Here is a 16,657-nt window from a genome sequence, read left to right on the forward strand (position 1 = left end):
ATAATACCACTTTATATTTATTTATATGAGATTTTATTTATATGTACTTTTGATATATTTGTCACGATGCTTATTGTATATAAATTATATATTAGCTAATGCTCTTTTTTTTATAATGTCAGACTAATTGTATTTGGTCATTGTTAATGAGTATTAGTGGGTTTATTTACCTTCTCCATAAAGTAAGCGGAAATGTTGCACCTATGGGTGAAGGAAGGATCTACTTTATTTCAGTATTTTAAGTCTGGAGCGCTGCCTATTTTCTTTTATTTATTTTTTATTTATTTTTACATAGAGAAATAGATATGAGATAGATATCTATTGGTGTAAAGGATCTGCCAGACACAGCTTCGGGGTTAACTTCCATAGGTAATCAGTCTTCACCTGAGTCTATGTCTCTGAGACTGACTCCAGCTTCCACCACACAGGCTGGCAGGCTTAGGAGTGGGAGAGCCTATCGCAGCCTGGCCAGACTCAGCTAGCTCCCGCCCTCGGTCTATTTATACCTGCCTTTCCTGTTCCTCCTTTGCTTGTGATTCTTCCCCTGTGGTTTCCTGGCCCAGCTACAACTTCTGACTATTTGATCCTGCTCCATACTGACCCTGGCTTACTGACTACTCTCCTGCTCTGCGTTTGGTACCTCGTACACTCCTGGTTTGACTCGGCTCGTTCACCACTCTTGTTGCTCACGGTGTTGCCGTGGGCAACTGCCCCTTTTCCCTTAGCTTTGTTACCCTTGTCTGTTTGTCTCGTTCACTTATTGAGTGTAGGGGCCGCCGCCCAGTTGTACCCCGTCGCCTAGGGCGGGTCGTTGCAAGTAGGCAGGGACAGAGTGGCGGGTAGATTAGGGCTCACTTGTCCGTTTCCCTACCCCCATCATTACAATTGGCCAAATTATCATTTATCAGATCACAAATGCGTGTCTTTATCATTATTATTGTGGTGCTATTTTTTTGGTGTTTTTTTTTCGCGTACTTTGTCCATTATTCCTTTAATTTAGTCATATATTACTTTATTTTGTTTTCAATTGTTTTTATTTCCTGGAGGCAGGCTTTATGAGACCTCGCACCCACTTTTCACAGCCGGGCCTTGCTTTACCATAGAGCCAACAGTCTGTAATCGTAGATGAATAGTAACATCTCCAGCTCTTTACAAATAACCCTATACCCTCACTTTACCCTGTCAGCAATTTACAACCTTCTCCTCACTTTTGTCTATGTGAAAACTGCATATCTTGGTCAGACTGTACAGCAGACTTATATTTTTGTCTATAACTTCTACCTACCAGTGATGTTAAGGTTATGAAATTTAGTGTCACTGTAGGCTGTAAAGTGAGTTTACCATCCTGGAGTGAAGCCTGCTGACATCTAGTGGCAAAGGTTAAAACTGCAATATTTTACTCATTATTTTTACATGGATCACAAAGAAATGAAATGTCCATTTCTAATTATAGTATAACTTTAAAATTGACAAGCTTGAAAGTTAGAAATATAAAAACATGATATATTCATTTAGCAAAAGGAGATCCGATACAACTAAATTGTAAAGTTCTGTAGAATATGTTTGCGCTATATAAAGATTATTATTATTATTATATGTTTTTTATAAGGTTTGGATGTACTTTGTGCCAGTGCAGTGCTATTAACATTCAGGATGTGTGTTGCACACAAGTCATCCAGAAACATTGTAATCTCCTCTCTGTGCACCACTCCATGATTTATAGGATATGGGGTAATCCTTTTTTCCGCAGGAGAATTGCTGCCATTTGGTATTCACCTTTAGTCACAAAGGACGAGATTCACATATTATATCAGTCATTCCTGCTAAGTGTCTTATCCTATATTGATGATCAGAATGATGGCAAATGGATTTAAAGCCTTTTAACAACTCTGCTTTTATAGGCTGCATTAAATAAATGCAACCCCATTGGTGTGTAGATAGATAGATAGATAGATAGATAGATAGATAGATAGATAGATAGATAGATAGATAGATAGATAGATAGATAGATAGATAGATAGATAGATAGATAGATAGATTTCTGTGCAAAAGTTTTTGGCCATTGTGGAAAAATGCTTCAAAAATAGAAGTGTTAACAGTTTTTTTTTTTTTATCAATTAACTAGATACAAAGTGAATGAACACAAGTGAAATCTAAATCAATATTTGGTGTGACCACCCTTTGTCTTCAAAACAGTATCAATTCTTCTAGGTGCACTTGCACACAGTTTTTGAAGACACTCGGCAGGGAGGTTGTTCCAAACATCTTGCAGAACTAACCACAGATCTTTTCTGGATGTAGGCTTTCTCAAATCCTTCTCTCTCCATGTAATCCCAGACAGGCTCAATAATGTTGAGATCAAGCCTCAGTGGGGGCCATATCATCACTTCCAGGGCTGCTTGGTCTTCTTTACGCTGAAGAAAGTTCTTAATGACATTGGCTGTATGTTTGGGGTTGTTGTACTGATTCCTCCCTGATGGTATTGCATGATGGATAAGTATCTGCCTGTATTTTTCAGCATTGAGGACACCATTAATCCTGACCAAATCCCCAACTCCCTTTGCTGAAATGCAGCCCCAAACTTGCAAGGAACGTCCACCATGCTTCACTGTTGCCTGCAGACACTCATTATTGTACCGCTCTCCAGCCCTCCAGGAAACAATCTGCCTTTTGTCACAGCCAAATATTTCACATTTTGACTCATCAGTCCAGAACACCTGCTGCCATTTTTCTGCACCCCAGTTCCTATGTTTTTGTGCATAGATGAGTCGCATGGCCTTGTTTCCTCATCGAAGGTATGGCTTTTGGCTGCAATTCTTCCATGAAGACCATTTCGGGCAGACTTCTCTGAACAGTAGATGAGTGCACCTGAGTCCCACTGGTTTCTGCCAGTTCTGAGCTGATGACACTGCTGGACATCTTCCGATTTTGAAGGGAAATAAGCATTGTGTATCTTTGATCTGCTGCACTAAGTTTCCTTGGCCGACCACTGCGTCTATGGTCCTCAAAGTTGCCCGTTTCTTTGTGCTTATTCAAAAGAGCTTGAACAGCACATCTTGAAACCCCAGTCTGCTTTGAAATCTTTGTCTGGGAGAGACCTTGCTGATGAAGTGTAACCCCCTTGTGTCTTGTTGCTGTGCTCTGTCTTGCCATGGTGGACCTGTGACCCAAAACTTTCTTCCACAACCTCACCTTTGCAGCAGATTCTGGCTGCTCCTCACCCAGTTTTAAACATCCTACACAGCTGTTTCTGTTACAGTTAATGACTGTGTTTCAACCTACATATGAAAATGATGATCATTATTACCTGTTTGGTATAATTGGTTAATCATACACCTGACTATAATCCTACAAAATCCATGACTAGGCAAGTGTACCTAGATGAATTGATGATGTTTTGAATGCAAAAGGTGGTCACACCAAATATTGATTTGATTTAGAGTTCTCTCTTGTTCATTTACATTGTATTTTGTTAATTGATAAAAAAAAACAAAACTATTAACACTTCTACTTTTGAAAGCATTCTTACTTTGCCGCATTCTTTAACAACTGCCTAAAACTTCTGCACATCTAGATTTCATCTCATTTGTGGAAGTTGGCAGAAGTTTAGATTGACGTTGGTTGTTTGCCGAATAAGTTTAGAAATCAGAACCTCGAGACTTGTGCAGAAAATAGACAAAATGTAAAATGCAGGAAAAATTTATATAACTGTATAGCTAATATTTGGACAATCTATTTCTTTATTCATTAGGAAATCATATATTCTATGTTTAGGAAGTTTTTTACTGTTTCAACATAAAAATAATATATTTACATTTTTAATAAATAGGAACAAAAGCGGATATTAGAAATGGGCATTACTGGACCTGAAGGACATGCTCTGAGCCGACCTGAGGAGGTACGTTTATTGGGCTACAATGTTTTGTGCTTATTTCCAATCGTGCCTTTCAAGCTTTTAACACTTGTCAAACTTTTTACATCCAGAAAATATAAGAAACCTTAAAGTAATACGTTTTTATATCTTTATAGTGAATACAGAACTCTAAATGCCCTGCATAGACATAAATGCATTAAATAACATTCTTGCTGCCTGCAGTCACTGCATACTGAGTTATTATTAAGTTCAATGTATATACAGTATTCAGTAAGCTCCCCCTAGTGGAAGCTGCAGGCAGCCAGAATGTTATCATTTAAACATACAGTGAAGGAATTAAGTATTTGATCCCTTGCTGATTTTGTAAGTTTGCCCACTGTCAAAGACATGAACAGTCTAGAATTTTTAGGCTAGGTTAATTTTACCAGTGAGAGATAGATTATATAAAAAAAAAAAAAAGAAAGTCACATTGTCAAAATTATATATATTTATTTGCATTGTGCACAGAGAAATAAGTATTTGATCCCCTACCAACCATTAAGAGTTCAGCCTCCTCCAGACCAGTTACACGCTCCAAATCAACTTGGTGCCTGCATTAAAGACCGCTGTCTTACATGGTCACCTGTATAAAAGACTCCTGTCCACAGACTCAATTAATCAGTCTGACTCTAACCTCTACAACATGGGCAAGACCAAAGAGCTTTCTAAGGATGTCAGGGACAAGATCATAGACCTGCACAAAGCTGGAATGGGCTACAAAACCATAAGTGAGACGCTGGGTGAGAAGGAGACAACTGTTGGTGCAATAGTAAGAAAATGGAAGACATACAAAATGACTGTCAATCGACATCGATCTGGGGCTCCATGCAAAATCTCACCTCGTGGGGTATCCTTGATCCTGAGGAAGGTGAGAGCTCAGCCGAAAACTACACGGGGGGAACTTGTTAATGATCTCAAGGCAGCTGGGACCACAGTCACCAAGAAAACCATTAGTAACACATTACGCCGTAATGGATTAAAATCCTGCAGTGCCCACAAGGTCCCCCTGCTCAAGAAGGCACATGTACAGGCCCGTCTGAAATTTGCAAATGAACATCTGGATGATTCTGAGAGTGATTGTGAGAAGGTGCTGTGGTCAGATGAGACTAAAATTGAGCTCTTTGGCATTAACTCAACTCGCCGTGTTTGGAGGAAGAGAAATGCTGCCTATGACCCAAAGAACACCGTCCCCACTGTCAAGCATGGAGGTGGAAACATTATGTTTTGGGGGTGTTTCTCTGCTAAGGGCACAGGACTACTTCACCGCATCAATGGGAGAATGGATGGAGCCATGTACCGTCAAATCCTGAGTGACAACATCCTTCCCTCCAGCAGGACATTAAAAATGGCTCGTGGCTGGGTCTTCCAGCACGACAATGACCTGAAACATACAGCCAAGGCAACAAAGGAGTGGCTCAAAAAGAAGCACATTAAGGTCATGGAGTGGCCTAGCCAGTCTCCAGACCTTAATCCCATCGAAAACTTATGGAGGGAGCTGAAGATCCGAGTTGCCAAGCGACAGCCTCGAAATCTTAATGATTTACAGATGATCTGCAAAGAGGAGTGGGCCAAAATTCCATCTAACATGTGTGCAAACCTCATCATCAACTACAAAAAAACGTTTGACTGCTGTGCTTGCCAACAAGGGTTTTGCCACCAAGTATTAAGTCTTGTTTGCCAAAGGGATCAAATACTTATTTCTCTGGGCACAATGCAAATAAATATATATAATTTTGACAATGTGATTTTCTGTTTTTTTTTTAATATAATCTATCTCTCACTGGTAAAATTAACCTAGCCTAAAAATTCTAGACTGTTCATGTCTTTGACAGTGGGCAAACTTACAAAATCAGCAAGGGATCAAATACTTATTTCCTTCACTGTATGTCTATGCAGGAGATTTTGAGCTTTTTATAAAAAATAAATAAAGATACGACTGCTTTGAAGATATATTAAGAAATTACTCAGCACAGAATTTTGAAAATAAATGATATTCAAGGGTGGAAATTTACCTTAAGCACTGTGAGTGATCATGAGACTGCACTGGCGATAAATATATCTCTATATTGCATGGCGGTTGTGAAAATGATTTATTTATTAAGAATTAAATTGATAAAAGCCTTACACTACTCGTTCTTGGTGATAGTCACTGAGTGGTGCCCTGCTGCATAAATAAAAAAATAAGTGAAGACTTTTCATGGCTGGTGGTTGCTGGATTTTCTCTTTTTTACTGTGAATCAGCAAAATTTTGAGCTGTGAATTATTTAGGCTCAAACACGCTCATCGCTCTCATGACTGTCCTTGAAAGATCAAGAGTCTGTTTTTAATTTAAACTTACGATGTGGAAGATAAAATTTTCATCACGCTCCATGTAGAAACCCTCCCTCTGGGTGTCCTGACAGCAGGTTTTTTTTTGCAGTTTTGAATGTTTTTTTTTTTTTCTTTTTTGCCATTTCAGAAGTAAATACTTCCCATTACGGCTTCCTAAGAAAAAAATATTGGTAAGGCCTCATGCACACGACCGTAAAAACTCCCGTTATTACGGGTCGTAATTACGACCCGTAATAACGGGCTCATAGACTTCTATTGGCGACGGGTGCCTTCCCGTTTTCTCACGGGAAGGTGCCCGTGCCGTTGAAAAAGATAGAACATGTCCTATTTCAGGCCTCATGCACACGACCGTATTTTTTCCCACCCGTAAATACTGGCGTAAATACGGGTCCGGTGTCACACGTATTCGACCCGTTTTGCACCAGTATTTACGAACCCGTGCCCGTAAATATGGGTCCGGTGTCACCCGTATTCCACCCGTATTTACGGGCACGTTTTTGGCGGCAAAATAGCACTGCACTAATCGGCAGCCCTTTCTCTCTATCAGTGCAGGATAGAGAGAAGGGACAGCCCTTTCTGTAATAAAAGTTAAAGAAATTCATACTTACCCGGCCGTTGTCTTGGTGACGTGTCCCTCTCTTCACATCCAGCCCGACATCCCTGGATGACGCGGCAGTCCATGTGACCGCTGCAGCCTGTGATTGACCTGTGATTGGCTGCAACGGTCACATGGCCTGAAACGTCATCCAGGACGTCGGGCCGGATGTCGAGAGGGACGCGTCACCAAGGCAACGGGCGGGAGACCGGACTGGAGGAAGCAGGAAGTTCTCGGTAAGTATGAACGTCTTTTATTTTTATTTTTTACAGGTTTATTCTGATCGGTAGTCACTGTCCAGGGTGCTGAAAGAGTTACTGCCGATCAGTTAACTCTTTCAGCTCCCTGGACAGTGACTATTTACTGACGTCGCTTAGCAACGCTGCCGTAATGACGGGTGCACACATGTAGCCATCCGTCATTACGAGAGCTCCATAGACTTCTATGGACTGTCCGTGCCGTGTTGGTTTATTACATGTAAGTGCAAGGCTTTATGATAAAACCAAAAGTCTACTAATATCTACTCTACCGTATGTTTTGGAATAATTTAAAGAAATTTAAAAAAATTTCAATATCTCCCCAAATCTGGATTCACACAGATGTGTTATTTGCCAGACCTTGTTCCTTTTTTTTTTTCTTGCCAAAACTGGGATCAGATCCAAAAGTGAAGAGACCAGTAAAACTTTATACCTTTACGTGTAGATTTGATTAAAAATTTTTTTTTCTGGGAGGGGGGGATTAAAGCCCAGTCTTGTCCACATTTTTAACAGAATGTCATTTTGAGGTCAATTTTCTGTGCTGATTTTCTTAATATATCTTTATAGTGGCCAGAGCTACATTGCCCTGACACAGCGCTCCAAATAGTTAGACACAGTGTTGAATGTGATACAATTCAGGCTGCCTTCAGCCACCACTAGAGAGAGTTTAAGAACTTACTGCATACAGTTTTAGTATTGAGTTCAATGTATAAGTTGCATGGAAAAAGCTCCTTAGCTCCCCCTAGTGGTGGCTTCAGGGAGTATGAATTTTGTTATTTAAATCTATGCTTATGCAGGAAATTTGCAACTCTGTATCAGAAAAACTGAGCTTTGACCGCTATAAAGATATATTAAGGAATTAATCAGGACAGAATTTTGGATCTACAGAATGGAATCCAAGGCTCGACATTCACTTTAAATGGTATTTTGCTTATACGGTTATAGTAAGATAGATGTTTTAAAATGCAGTAATTGATTCATAAGTAGCCTTTGCTGGAATATTTAGGCCCCTTTTACACTTTGGGGTTAGCACATATTCTGGCCACTGTGTTATTCTATGTCCGTGGCCAAATATTATATGTTTATTGGCCAAGAAAGGGCATTTTCTATAATATATTGTAGAATTTTTAAACCCTAACATGCACTATCCCTCCTATTTGTGTATTGTTTTGTCAGCATTGTTTTTTTTTAACATATATGGTTGTCATAGTGGTGAACAAGGCCTAATAATGGTTTGTGTCAGAAGCACACACATTACCTCTACTGGTGACCATGGATATTGCGTCTATTACCATTATAGACCGTGTTGTCACCAATACAGGAAGTTCCTTACAGCTGGAGAGAAGGGGAGAACATGGAGAAAGGGGAGGCCTGAGGGGGATTTATTTTATTAGATTACTGAAAAAAATATTATTTTTTTTCCAGCTTGAAGCTGAGGCAGTATTTCGAGCCATTGCCATAGCAAGCCAAATCAACGCCCCTGTGTATATTACCAAAGTCATGAGCAAGAGCTCTGCTGATATCATCGCACAAGCCAGGAAGAAAGGTAATCTATACCAGTCATAGTAGTCCTCTAGGCATCATAGTGGTCACTAAATTGGTCACTTTGTACCACAAAGGATATGATAAATACTTGTAATACATTTTATAAAAGAATAATCTGGTCTAGATCAGGGGTGGTCTTCTCCAAGGGGTGGTCTTTTGGACCTAATCTGATAATGTGCATAATTTTTTTTTCCTGTATATTGGTTTCTATTAAAGGGGTTGTCCAGGCATGGGCAACAGATGACCTATCCACAGGATAGGTTATCAGTATATGATCTTTGGAGGTCCGATACCCGGCCGCTATTCTGTGATTGGAGCCACCTGCTTCCGGTATGGACATCCGGTGACTTGAGACAACCAGAGCAGCTGATCGGTATGGAGTCCGGGTGTCGGACCCCCACCGATCATATTCTGATGACCTATCCTGTGGATAGGTCATCTGTTGTCTTTTCCTGAACAACCCCTTTAACACTGTGCACTGAGGCCATATAAAACGGTGACCATAGGACTGTGCAGTAACTTTTGTTACTGTTCCCCTATGTCTACAGTGTCATGGGGGCTTAGTCTGGTGGCAGTATTGTAGGGTTGCTTGGTTGCTTTGTGTCAAGCATTTAGCCTTTGAGTAGGGACCCACTTGTCTTCTCATGTCCACATGTCCGTTTTATTAAACTTTACTTACTATTGATAGATCAATGATTTGGATGTGCAGACCAAACTCTTTCTCTGGTCTGTATTTACAAACATTTTCCTTAGTGACCCGTAGGCTGAATATTGATGATGTCTTTACTTTGATGGTAATATGAACACTGACGTCTGACTACCTCTTACTACATCATTTTAAAACAGATTTTTCTTTCTTAATTTAAGGTGCATTGGTGTTTGGTGAGCCTATTACTGCAAGTTTAGGAACAGACGGAACTCATTACTGGAGCAAAAATTGGGCAAAAGCTGCATCTTTTGTCACTTCCCCACCGCTCAGCCCAGATCCCAGCACACCTGATTACCTGAACACTATGCTAGCATGGTAAGAAATAAAGTAGTTACATACCTAAATGTTTATAACATACAATATTTGGCCAAAAGTATATGGACACCTATCCATCACACCTACTACATCACTCCCCCTAGTGGTGCCTGCATGTACTGGAATTCAATATTAGAAAAGTTTAAAAAAATGTGTTTGACCTCTACAAAGATAATTATGAAATAAATCAGCACAGTAGTTTGAGCTTACTTAGATAAATAATACATAATATAACAAAATGGTGTTCAAGAGAGGATATTGCCTGTAAGTATTCTGTGCGTGCTCCTTATATGTTGGAAAAAAGAGCTTCTCTTGTTTCTAGTTTACAATTTTGTTACAGTCCATTTTTTTTTCAATAGATTTTTTCTCACCAGTTCGTCCTTGTAGCAATGTGTGTGTATATATATATATATATATATATATATATATATATATATATATATATATATATAAAACATGCCAGTAGTTCTCTAGAATATGCACAAAACTATAAATGCATATAAATACTGACTTAACGTGAAAGCTTTTTTCCAGCGGAGATCTCCAGGTGACTGGAAGTGGACATTGCTCCTACAGCACTGCCCAGAAAGCCATAGGAAAAGATAACTTCACTCTTATTCCTGAGGGGGTGAATGGAATCGAAGAAAGAATGACGATTGTTTGGGACAAGGCAGTGGTAAGAATTCAATCTAATCTACTTCAGAAAAGATGCCTATTGCATTACATATACATTATAAAAGACTGTATGTTTTATATATACATGTTAATCCAGCATTCTTCTAAACTAAATTTAATCTATTATGTTTAGTCTATATGCAAGAGCATATGTACCATAAAGGAAGTCTATGTGGCTGCTATGGGGCCCCTGGAGAAAGGGAACCCAGGTTGGTCTCATCCCCTTTGCTATTGGAAGGTGAAAGGTGGTAAGGGGTGTGAGGGTTTTAATCAGTACACGAGATTTACCCAGTTTAAATCCTTGCTATGGTGCCCCTTTTCCTCTAGTGGGCCCCTGGCTATACACTACTAATGGATGTAATGCTGCTGACTGACAATATAGCATCATTCCTAGTCACATTGGGGCAAATTTACTATTGCTGTCGTGTCCGAATTATGGCCAAAGTTGCACCATTTTTTTCTGGCGAAGTTTGCGCCTCACTAGACACTTTTGAAGTTTCTAGAAAAGACAATCGCAATTGCTTAGCGGAAACGAGGCATGGCTAAAAATCCGGCAAAATTGCACCAAAATGTTAATGGAAAAATTGTATAAATTAAGCCAACCAAGAGGTAGTATAAGATAGAGAAAATTGCGCAAAATTGATCATACAGCATGCGCCACTTTGATAAAATTGACGCATAGTCTGACTGCCTGGTCTAGGTTTACGCTGTCTAAATTCTAGAGAACATGAGTAAATCTGCCTATTATGTTTACATTGATTTACGTGTCCCCCTCTTTTAAATGGTCCAATTATTGTCTTCCTTTTACAGCATTGTCTTGCTTCTTTTTTTTTTTACAGGCTACCGGTAAGATGGATGAGAACCAGTTTGTTGCAGTTACCAGTACAAACGCTGCTAAAATATTCAACCTATATCCCAGAAAAGGGAGAATCGCAGTCGGCTCTGATGCTGATGTAGTTATTTGGGATCCAGACAAGATGAAGACAATTTCTGCCAAAAGCCACAAATCAGTAAGTTCACAAGTATACAGACATGTACTGGGCAGTGGGTTATTCCTAGTCATACCCAGCCACCGGTGTCTGTGTGGGCCCCATGGCTCCACTGCCAACTGGAAGGAAACCAGGGATGGCATGTGATAAGTGAAAAAATGTGGCACATTAAAGAGGTTGTCTAACTATAGATTTTGCCGGGGGAAGTTGGGGCCAGCCAGACATTTCCCCTCCATCAACTGCAGGCCATCCATGTGATACATGTATGGCTCGAGCCCACCAGGCTCTGAGCCATAATGGGATATATGGACAGGTGTTGTCTTCAAGAGACAACCCCTTTAACCCTTTCCTTAATAGTTGGGGGAACTCTACCACTCAGGGCCCAGGAGCGTCATGTAATGGCTCTGTATGTGTAGTTGACGTTGCTATGAATGAATATATAAATATTCAGTGTCATATGATAATACTATGATATTTGGTACGTGGAAATACATATATGGGATAAATATGCTTTTGCTTTTGATCGACAGGCGGTGGAATACAACATCTTTGAAGGAATGGAGTTACACGGAGCGCCACTTATTGTTATTAGCCAGGGAAAGATTGTGTTTGAAGATGGAAACCTGCATGTCAACCAAGGAATGGGAAGGTTTATTCCCCGAAAACCATTCCCAGAATATATTTATCAGCGTATCAAGACAAGAAACCAGGTATATTAATCAATCATTAAAGCGTACCTCCTGCCAGTAATGAAAACTTGTCTATTCTCCAGAATCCTTATGTACAGTAACTGTGTGTGGCAATATTCTGTGGTCGCAGTCCGTAGGAAACTTTCTGACTGCTACCGTTGGCAGCCATATTGTCTCTCATGGGGCTGCTTTTTCTGTCACCTTGTCACCTAGAAGGCTCCTCTTTAAAGCTCTTCACTTTCTCTGGCAACTAATCACAATAAGAGAGCCCCCCATCCCTCTCCAGGCATGCTTAACCAAATCTATATTTGTAAAGTGTAAAACATGATCTGGTATCAGAGACCAAATGTTTATATGACTATCAAGGGTGTGTCAGACAGACCGGAGCCTTCACTTTTAAATACTTTAAAAACAAGGAATCCTGGGAAGTGTAGGTTATTGGTTATTAGGTGACTGGGCACCATCCCCTCTACCTCCACAGCTGCATGGACATGGATGCCTTTGTACCGGTTACTGCATTGAAAAATCTCTGCAGATCAGTGGAGCCACCAGTTCGATGGATGGACCATTAGAATTATATCCTTGAGAACCCATTTACAAATACTAGAAATAAAATCATATACCAGCTTACAGACATTTTGCCCCCTCTTGTGTTCTGTATCGGAAGTGATGGTGGACAAACATATTTAGGCCCATACTGAACAAACAGCAGACCCACAATATTATTAACTAAGGAATCTTTCGGATTGCCTAATGAATAATTACAATAGGAAAGTCCAGTTTTCATTGGAGGTTCCCTTTAAGTGCAGGGGTTCAATATTCTGTTATATTTCTTTATATTGTGACAGCAGTTTTTATTTTGATGCATTGTGATACAGTTCCATTGATTTTTATGGTAAGTAGAAGATAGAGGGTGGCACTCTAATTGTTTTAATTATAATTTATTATTTGTTTTCAACATCTAAAAAAAATGCTGTATCCATATATTTTAAGCATGATTACTAATATTATTACTGCTGAATATATTATAGATGAGTGGTTTGCAAGCCGTGTCTCGTGGGATGTATGATGGGCCAGTGTATGAAGTTCCAGTCATTCCAAAGTATTCAACCCCCGCCCCTTCAGCTAAATCTTCACCCTCCAAACCACAGCCTCCACCTATCAGGAATCTTCATCAGTCAAACTTCAGTTTATCAGGTAAAAGTGAAGACTTTTTTCAGTTGGCATGGTCATGAATTGTATTTCTTCTTCTTTATGCTGTTCTATTCTAGACAGTACAAAAACAGGCGAATATAAATCAATGGGATCCATCAGGAACCCTTGGAATCTGGCACAAAATGGATCATAATAACAGATTCGTCAAGGCCCCTATCAAAATGGAACAGAGCCTAAGAAAATAATCTTGCTAGAAGCCCAGAGAGGTTTAGGGATGTGCTAGTAAAAGATCAAAAAATTGATATCATTATTATATTGTTTTTTATGTGATAATATAAAGCTAGTCTCCTAGGATTAAAGAGTATCTCTGTTCAAATAATTAATGTTCCTCTTCTCTGGGGTTCACTGGGCTATTGTCGCCCACTATTACTACCTCCTTATATTAGGGTCACCAGGGTTATGCCTAGCTTCCCTACCTTTTTCTCTGTATCACACTTATATTCTTGCCTTGCTACTGAGTGTGTGTGTGTGGCGCGCTGGTTCACGACACATGTGTATAGCAAACAAAGGTTTATTACCAACACAAATCACACACCGTTATTAAACACCAAACACAGCACATTTTATTTCTTTTATATATATATATATATATATATATATATATATATATATATACAGTCCAAAAATGGATGAACACAGCACTCCAATATTACCAAATTCAGGCCATGTGCTCGTCACCAGGGGATGAATCACTTCCCCAATTTGGAATAGAGAATAACAGAGAACACAGTAACGGCACCAGGACTTCAAGGTAGATGAAAAGCAGGGTGGATTTATTCACCTCAACACAGCAACGTTTCGGTTCAACAGGAACCTTTCTCAAGCCATAAAAAACTGAACAAAGTGTCAGGTATAAATAGGAGGAGCATACATTAATCAGCAATAAAGTAATCATATGTACAGTTCCAATAAAACGTGCATACATATACATCCCAGTGTATCAAAAAATCGATCGTGGAGTGCACATATTTTTTCAATATAGAACATACATAGACAATATGCATTTTATCCAGTGAAACACATAGGGTTACATTAGCACGACGTTCGTATACAACAACAAAAAATTATATGGAATGGCTTAGTAGACTATTCTATTCCATACAAAGGCAAGAAGTAAAAAAAAACATCACAAATGATACAGTATATGTTGTTTTTTTACAATGGGATGCTATGACTGATGTATGTCATCTACACTCCTCAACATTAAAATTGCAACACCAAGAAGGAAAAGTTTTGGAATTGTGGAAATCACAGGATCGATAGACATGTTAATGATATGCAAATGAGAAAAAAAATGGAAACAAAATATTCCAAACTTCTTGATTCAGTATCAAGTATGAGGGCTATGCTCAGAAATACACGCACTTACACGCGTTGGCATAATATCAATGAGGTTATTAATGGTTGTCTGAGATATGTTATATCACGCTGAATGCACTTGGGCACTCAAATCATCAAGATTGGTTGCTGGCAACTCCCTTTGCAATTGCCGACCAATGACGTCCCCGATGCCCAATGACATCCCAGATGCCCCTCCCACATGCCACAGATTGGAGCTAGGTGCTTGAAAATTTGATTGTTTGCAGATCTTAGCGACACCTTCTACTTCCTCGATTTTCATAACGTTACGGCTTGCCCTTCTTGGTGTCACAATTTCAATGTTGAGGAGTGTATTTAACATATAAGTCGTGAGTTTTTAAAGGAGGCCATAGACGTGATGTGAGGGCCTAATCCTTACCCTTGAATGCTCTAGTCACACTAATGGATACTAATGAAAATCACTCATGGTATACTCCATAGTGCCAGCCTCATACTAAGGTTTCTAACCACCCATGTTTTTACTGACTTGAAATTTGAGTGTGGCTTGATATAGTAGGCTTCAACTCTAGGCCTGCTACAAGCCAAGTGGTCTGAAAAATAGTATGGTGCTGGAAAATATGGCTTACCTCCAGTTCGTGTGGTCATCTTCTGACAAGAGCTACACTAAGACCCTGTTCACCTCACAAGCTTTTGACGCATATGCCGGGAATAACCCTCGCAGGAAATCTGTATATCTGCTAGACCTATTTGGACCCATTATTGTCTCAGTCTGAGCCCACCGGAGAATCCTTCGGTGGGCCAGTCTGACCCTGGTAGTATCTGTATGGCATGATATCAGGGGATAGTTGGGGGGCCAAGTCTATTGTTTGGACTGGGTCTTAGAAAGGTACAAGCTTCGTGGAACACCTCTGCTACAGATATTTCCACTAAATTTCACCAAAACTGATGGACCATAAAAAATGTGTTGAATTGTAATGTTTTATTATCTCATTGAAATTCAGGTGCACAGATAGACGATAGTAACCCTCGCCGCACAGGACACCGTATCGTTGCTCCACCAGGAGGTCGCTCAAACATCACAAGCCTGGGCTGAATAAAAGCAATGGGAAAAATTGATGAGGAAGTTCATCACCGGAACATTGTTCCTTTCTATGTCAGTGTTATTGAGCCCACAATGTTTTTGCTACTAATGAAAAACGAGAAAAAAATATGGTCTGTTTTGTATAGGATAAGATGGTCATAGTATGGTGAAGTGCTTGGAATGACTTGCCTCACGCTGTCGATAGTCACCTTAAAGCATGGAACACACCCATCGCTGTATTAGACTAGAGACATCAGCTTTGTCTTGTAGCTATCTGGTTGTTATTTTTGCACCATTTAGTTGTATGTTGGGTCGCTAGTGCATGGTTTTTACGTTATTTATTTATAAATGTAGCCTGTGAGTTTAATACATGCCAACCGTCATCTAGACACAATGCCAAGAACGACTTTGCCACCGATAACTAAGAAATGTGAACAATTTTATGTATGCGGCAGAGAAAACATTGTATCATGTTTAACTTATTTTTAAGTCTTTTTATTGTAACTATAACACAGCAGGAGATATTATTCATGTAAAAAAATCTGACTAACTGTACAGTACTGTATGTTTTATCACTGGGAATACTCACACACACAGCTTTCTTTAAGCCATGCAACACAATGACCACTTTTGCATGGGATTTTGATACTGTTAGTCCAATGTAGCCGCCTAATTTTTACAGTTTTGTACAAAGATTTTTTTTTTCTGTTTGTAATTCACATTGCATTTTTACTTAACAGTTGCGTATGACGTTCTAGATGTGATTCTGTTACAGAATTTGAAGCATATGAAATAAATAATGAGGAACATTGTAAATGGATCGTGATTTTCTGTTTTTATACAAGTCTGTGGGCATATGGAGCACAGCTGAGTTTGTCATATGCAGTAGATCACAGCTCACAATGGGGCAGAATTATTAAAAAAAAAACAAAATGGCATAGAAAATTTAGTATACATTTTATAAACTTGGCGGATACTTGTGACAAAGTAGACCAGACCACCAAACTAGAGGAAAACACGCAA

At 39.5% G+C, this 16,657-nt stretch overlaps 1 protein-coding gene across 2 annotated transcripts in view; it reads left to right on the plus strand.

Moving 5' to 3' along the window:
• CRMP1 (collapsin response mediator protein 1) overlaps nucleotides 1-16,450 on the plus strand; it is a 76,401-nt gene extending 59,951 nt beyond the window's left edge. For both annotated transcript variants that reach the window (XM_075857974.1, XM_075857983.1), the window contains exons 7-14: nucleotides 3,830-3,898; nucleotides 8,522-8,642; nucleotides 9,509-9,665; nucleotides 10,200-10,341; nucleotides 11,180-11,350; nucleotides 11,860-12,039; nucleotides 13,050-13,215; nucleotides 15,555-16,450. In XM_075857974.1, the coding sequence (XP_075714089.1) occupies nucleotides 3,830-3,898; nucleotides 8,522-8,642; nucleotides 9,509-9,665; nucleotides 10,200-10,341; nucleotides 11,180-11,350; nucleotides 11,860-12,039; nucleotides 13,050-13,215; nucleotides 15,555-15,646 (1,098 nt within the window). In that variant the 3' untranslated portion in view covers nucleotides 15,647-16,450. The remainder of the gene's footprint in view (nucleotides 1-3,829; nucleotides 3,899-8,521; nucleotides 8,643-9,508; nucleotides 9,666-10,199; nucleotides 10,342-11,179; nucleotides 11,351-11,859; nucleotides 12,040-13,049; nucleotides 13,216-15,554) is intronic.
• The last annotated feature ends 207 nt before the right edge of the window (nucleotides 16,451-16,657 follow it).

This window comes from Rhinoderma darwinii, chromosome 1 (genome assembly GCF_050947455.1).
Source record: "Rhinoderma darwinii isolate aRhiDar2 chromosome 1, aRhiDar2.hap1, whole genome shotgun sequence".
Taxonomy (NCBI): Eukaryota; Metazoa; Chordata; class Amphibia; order Anura; family Rhinodermatidae; genus Rhinoderma; species Rhinoderma darwinii.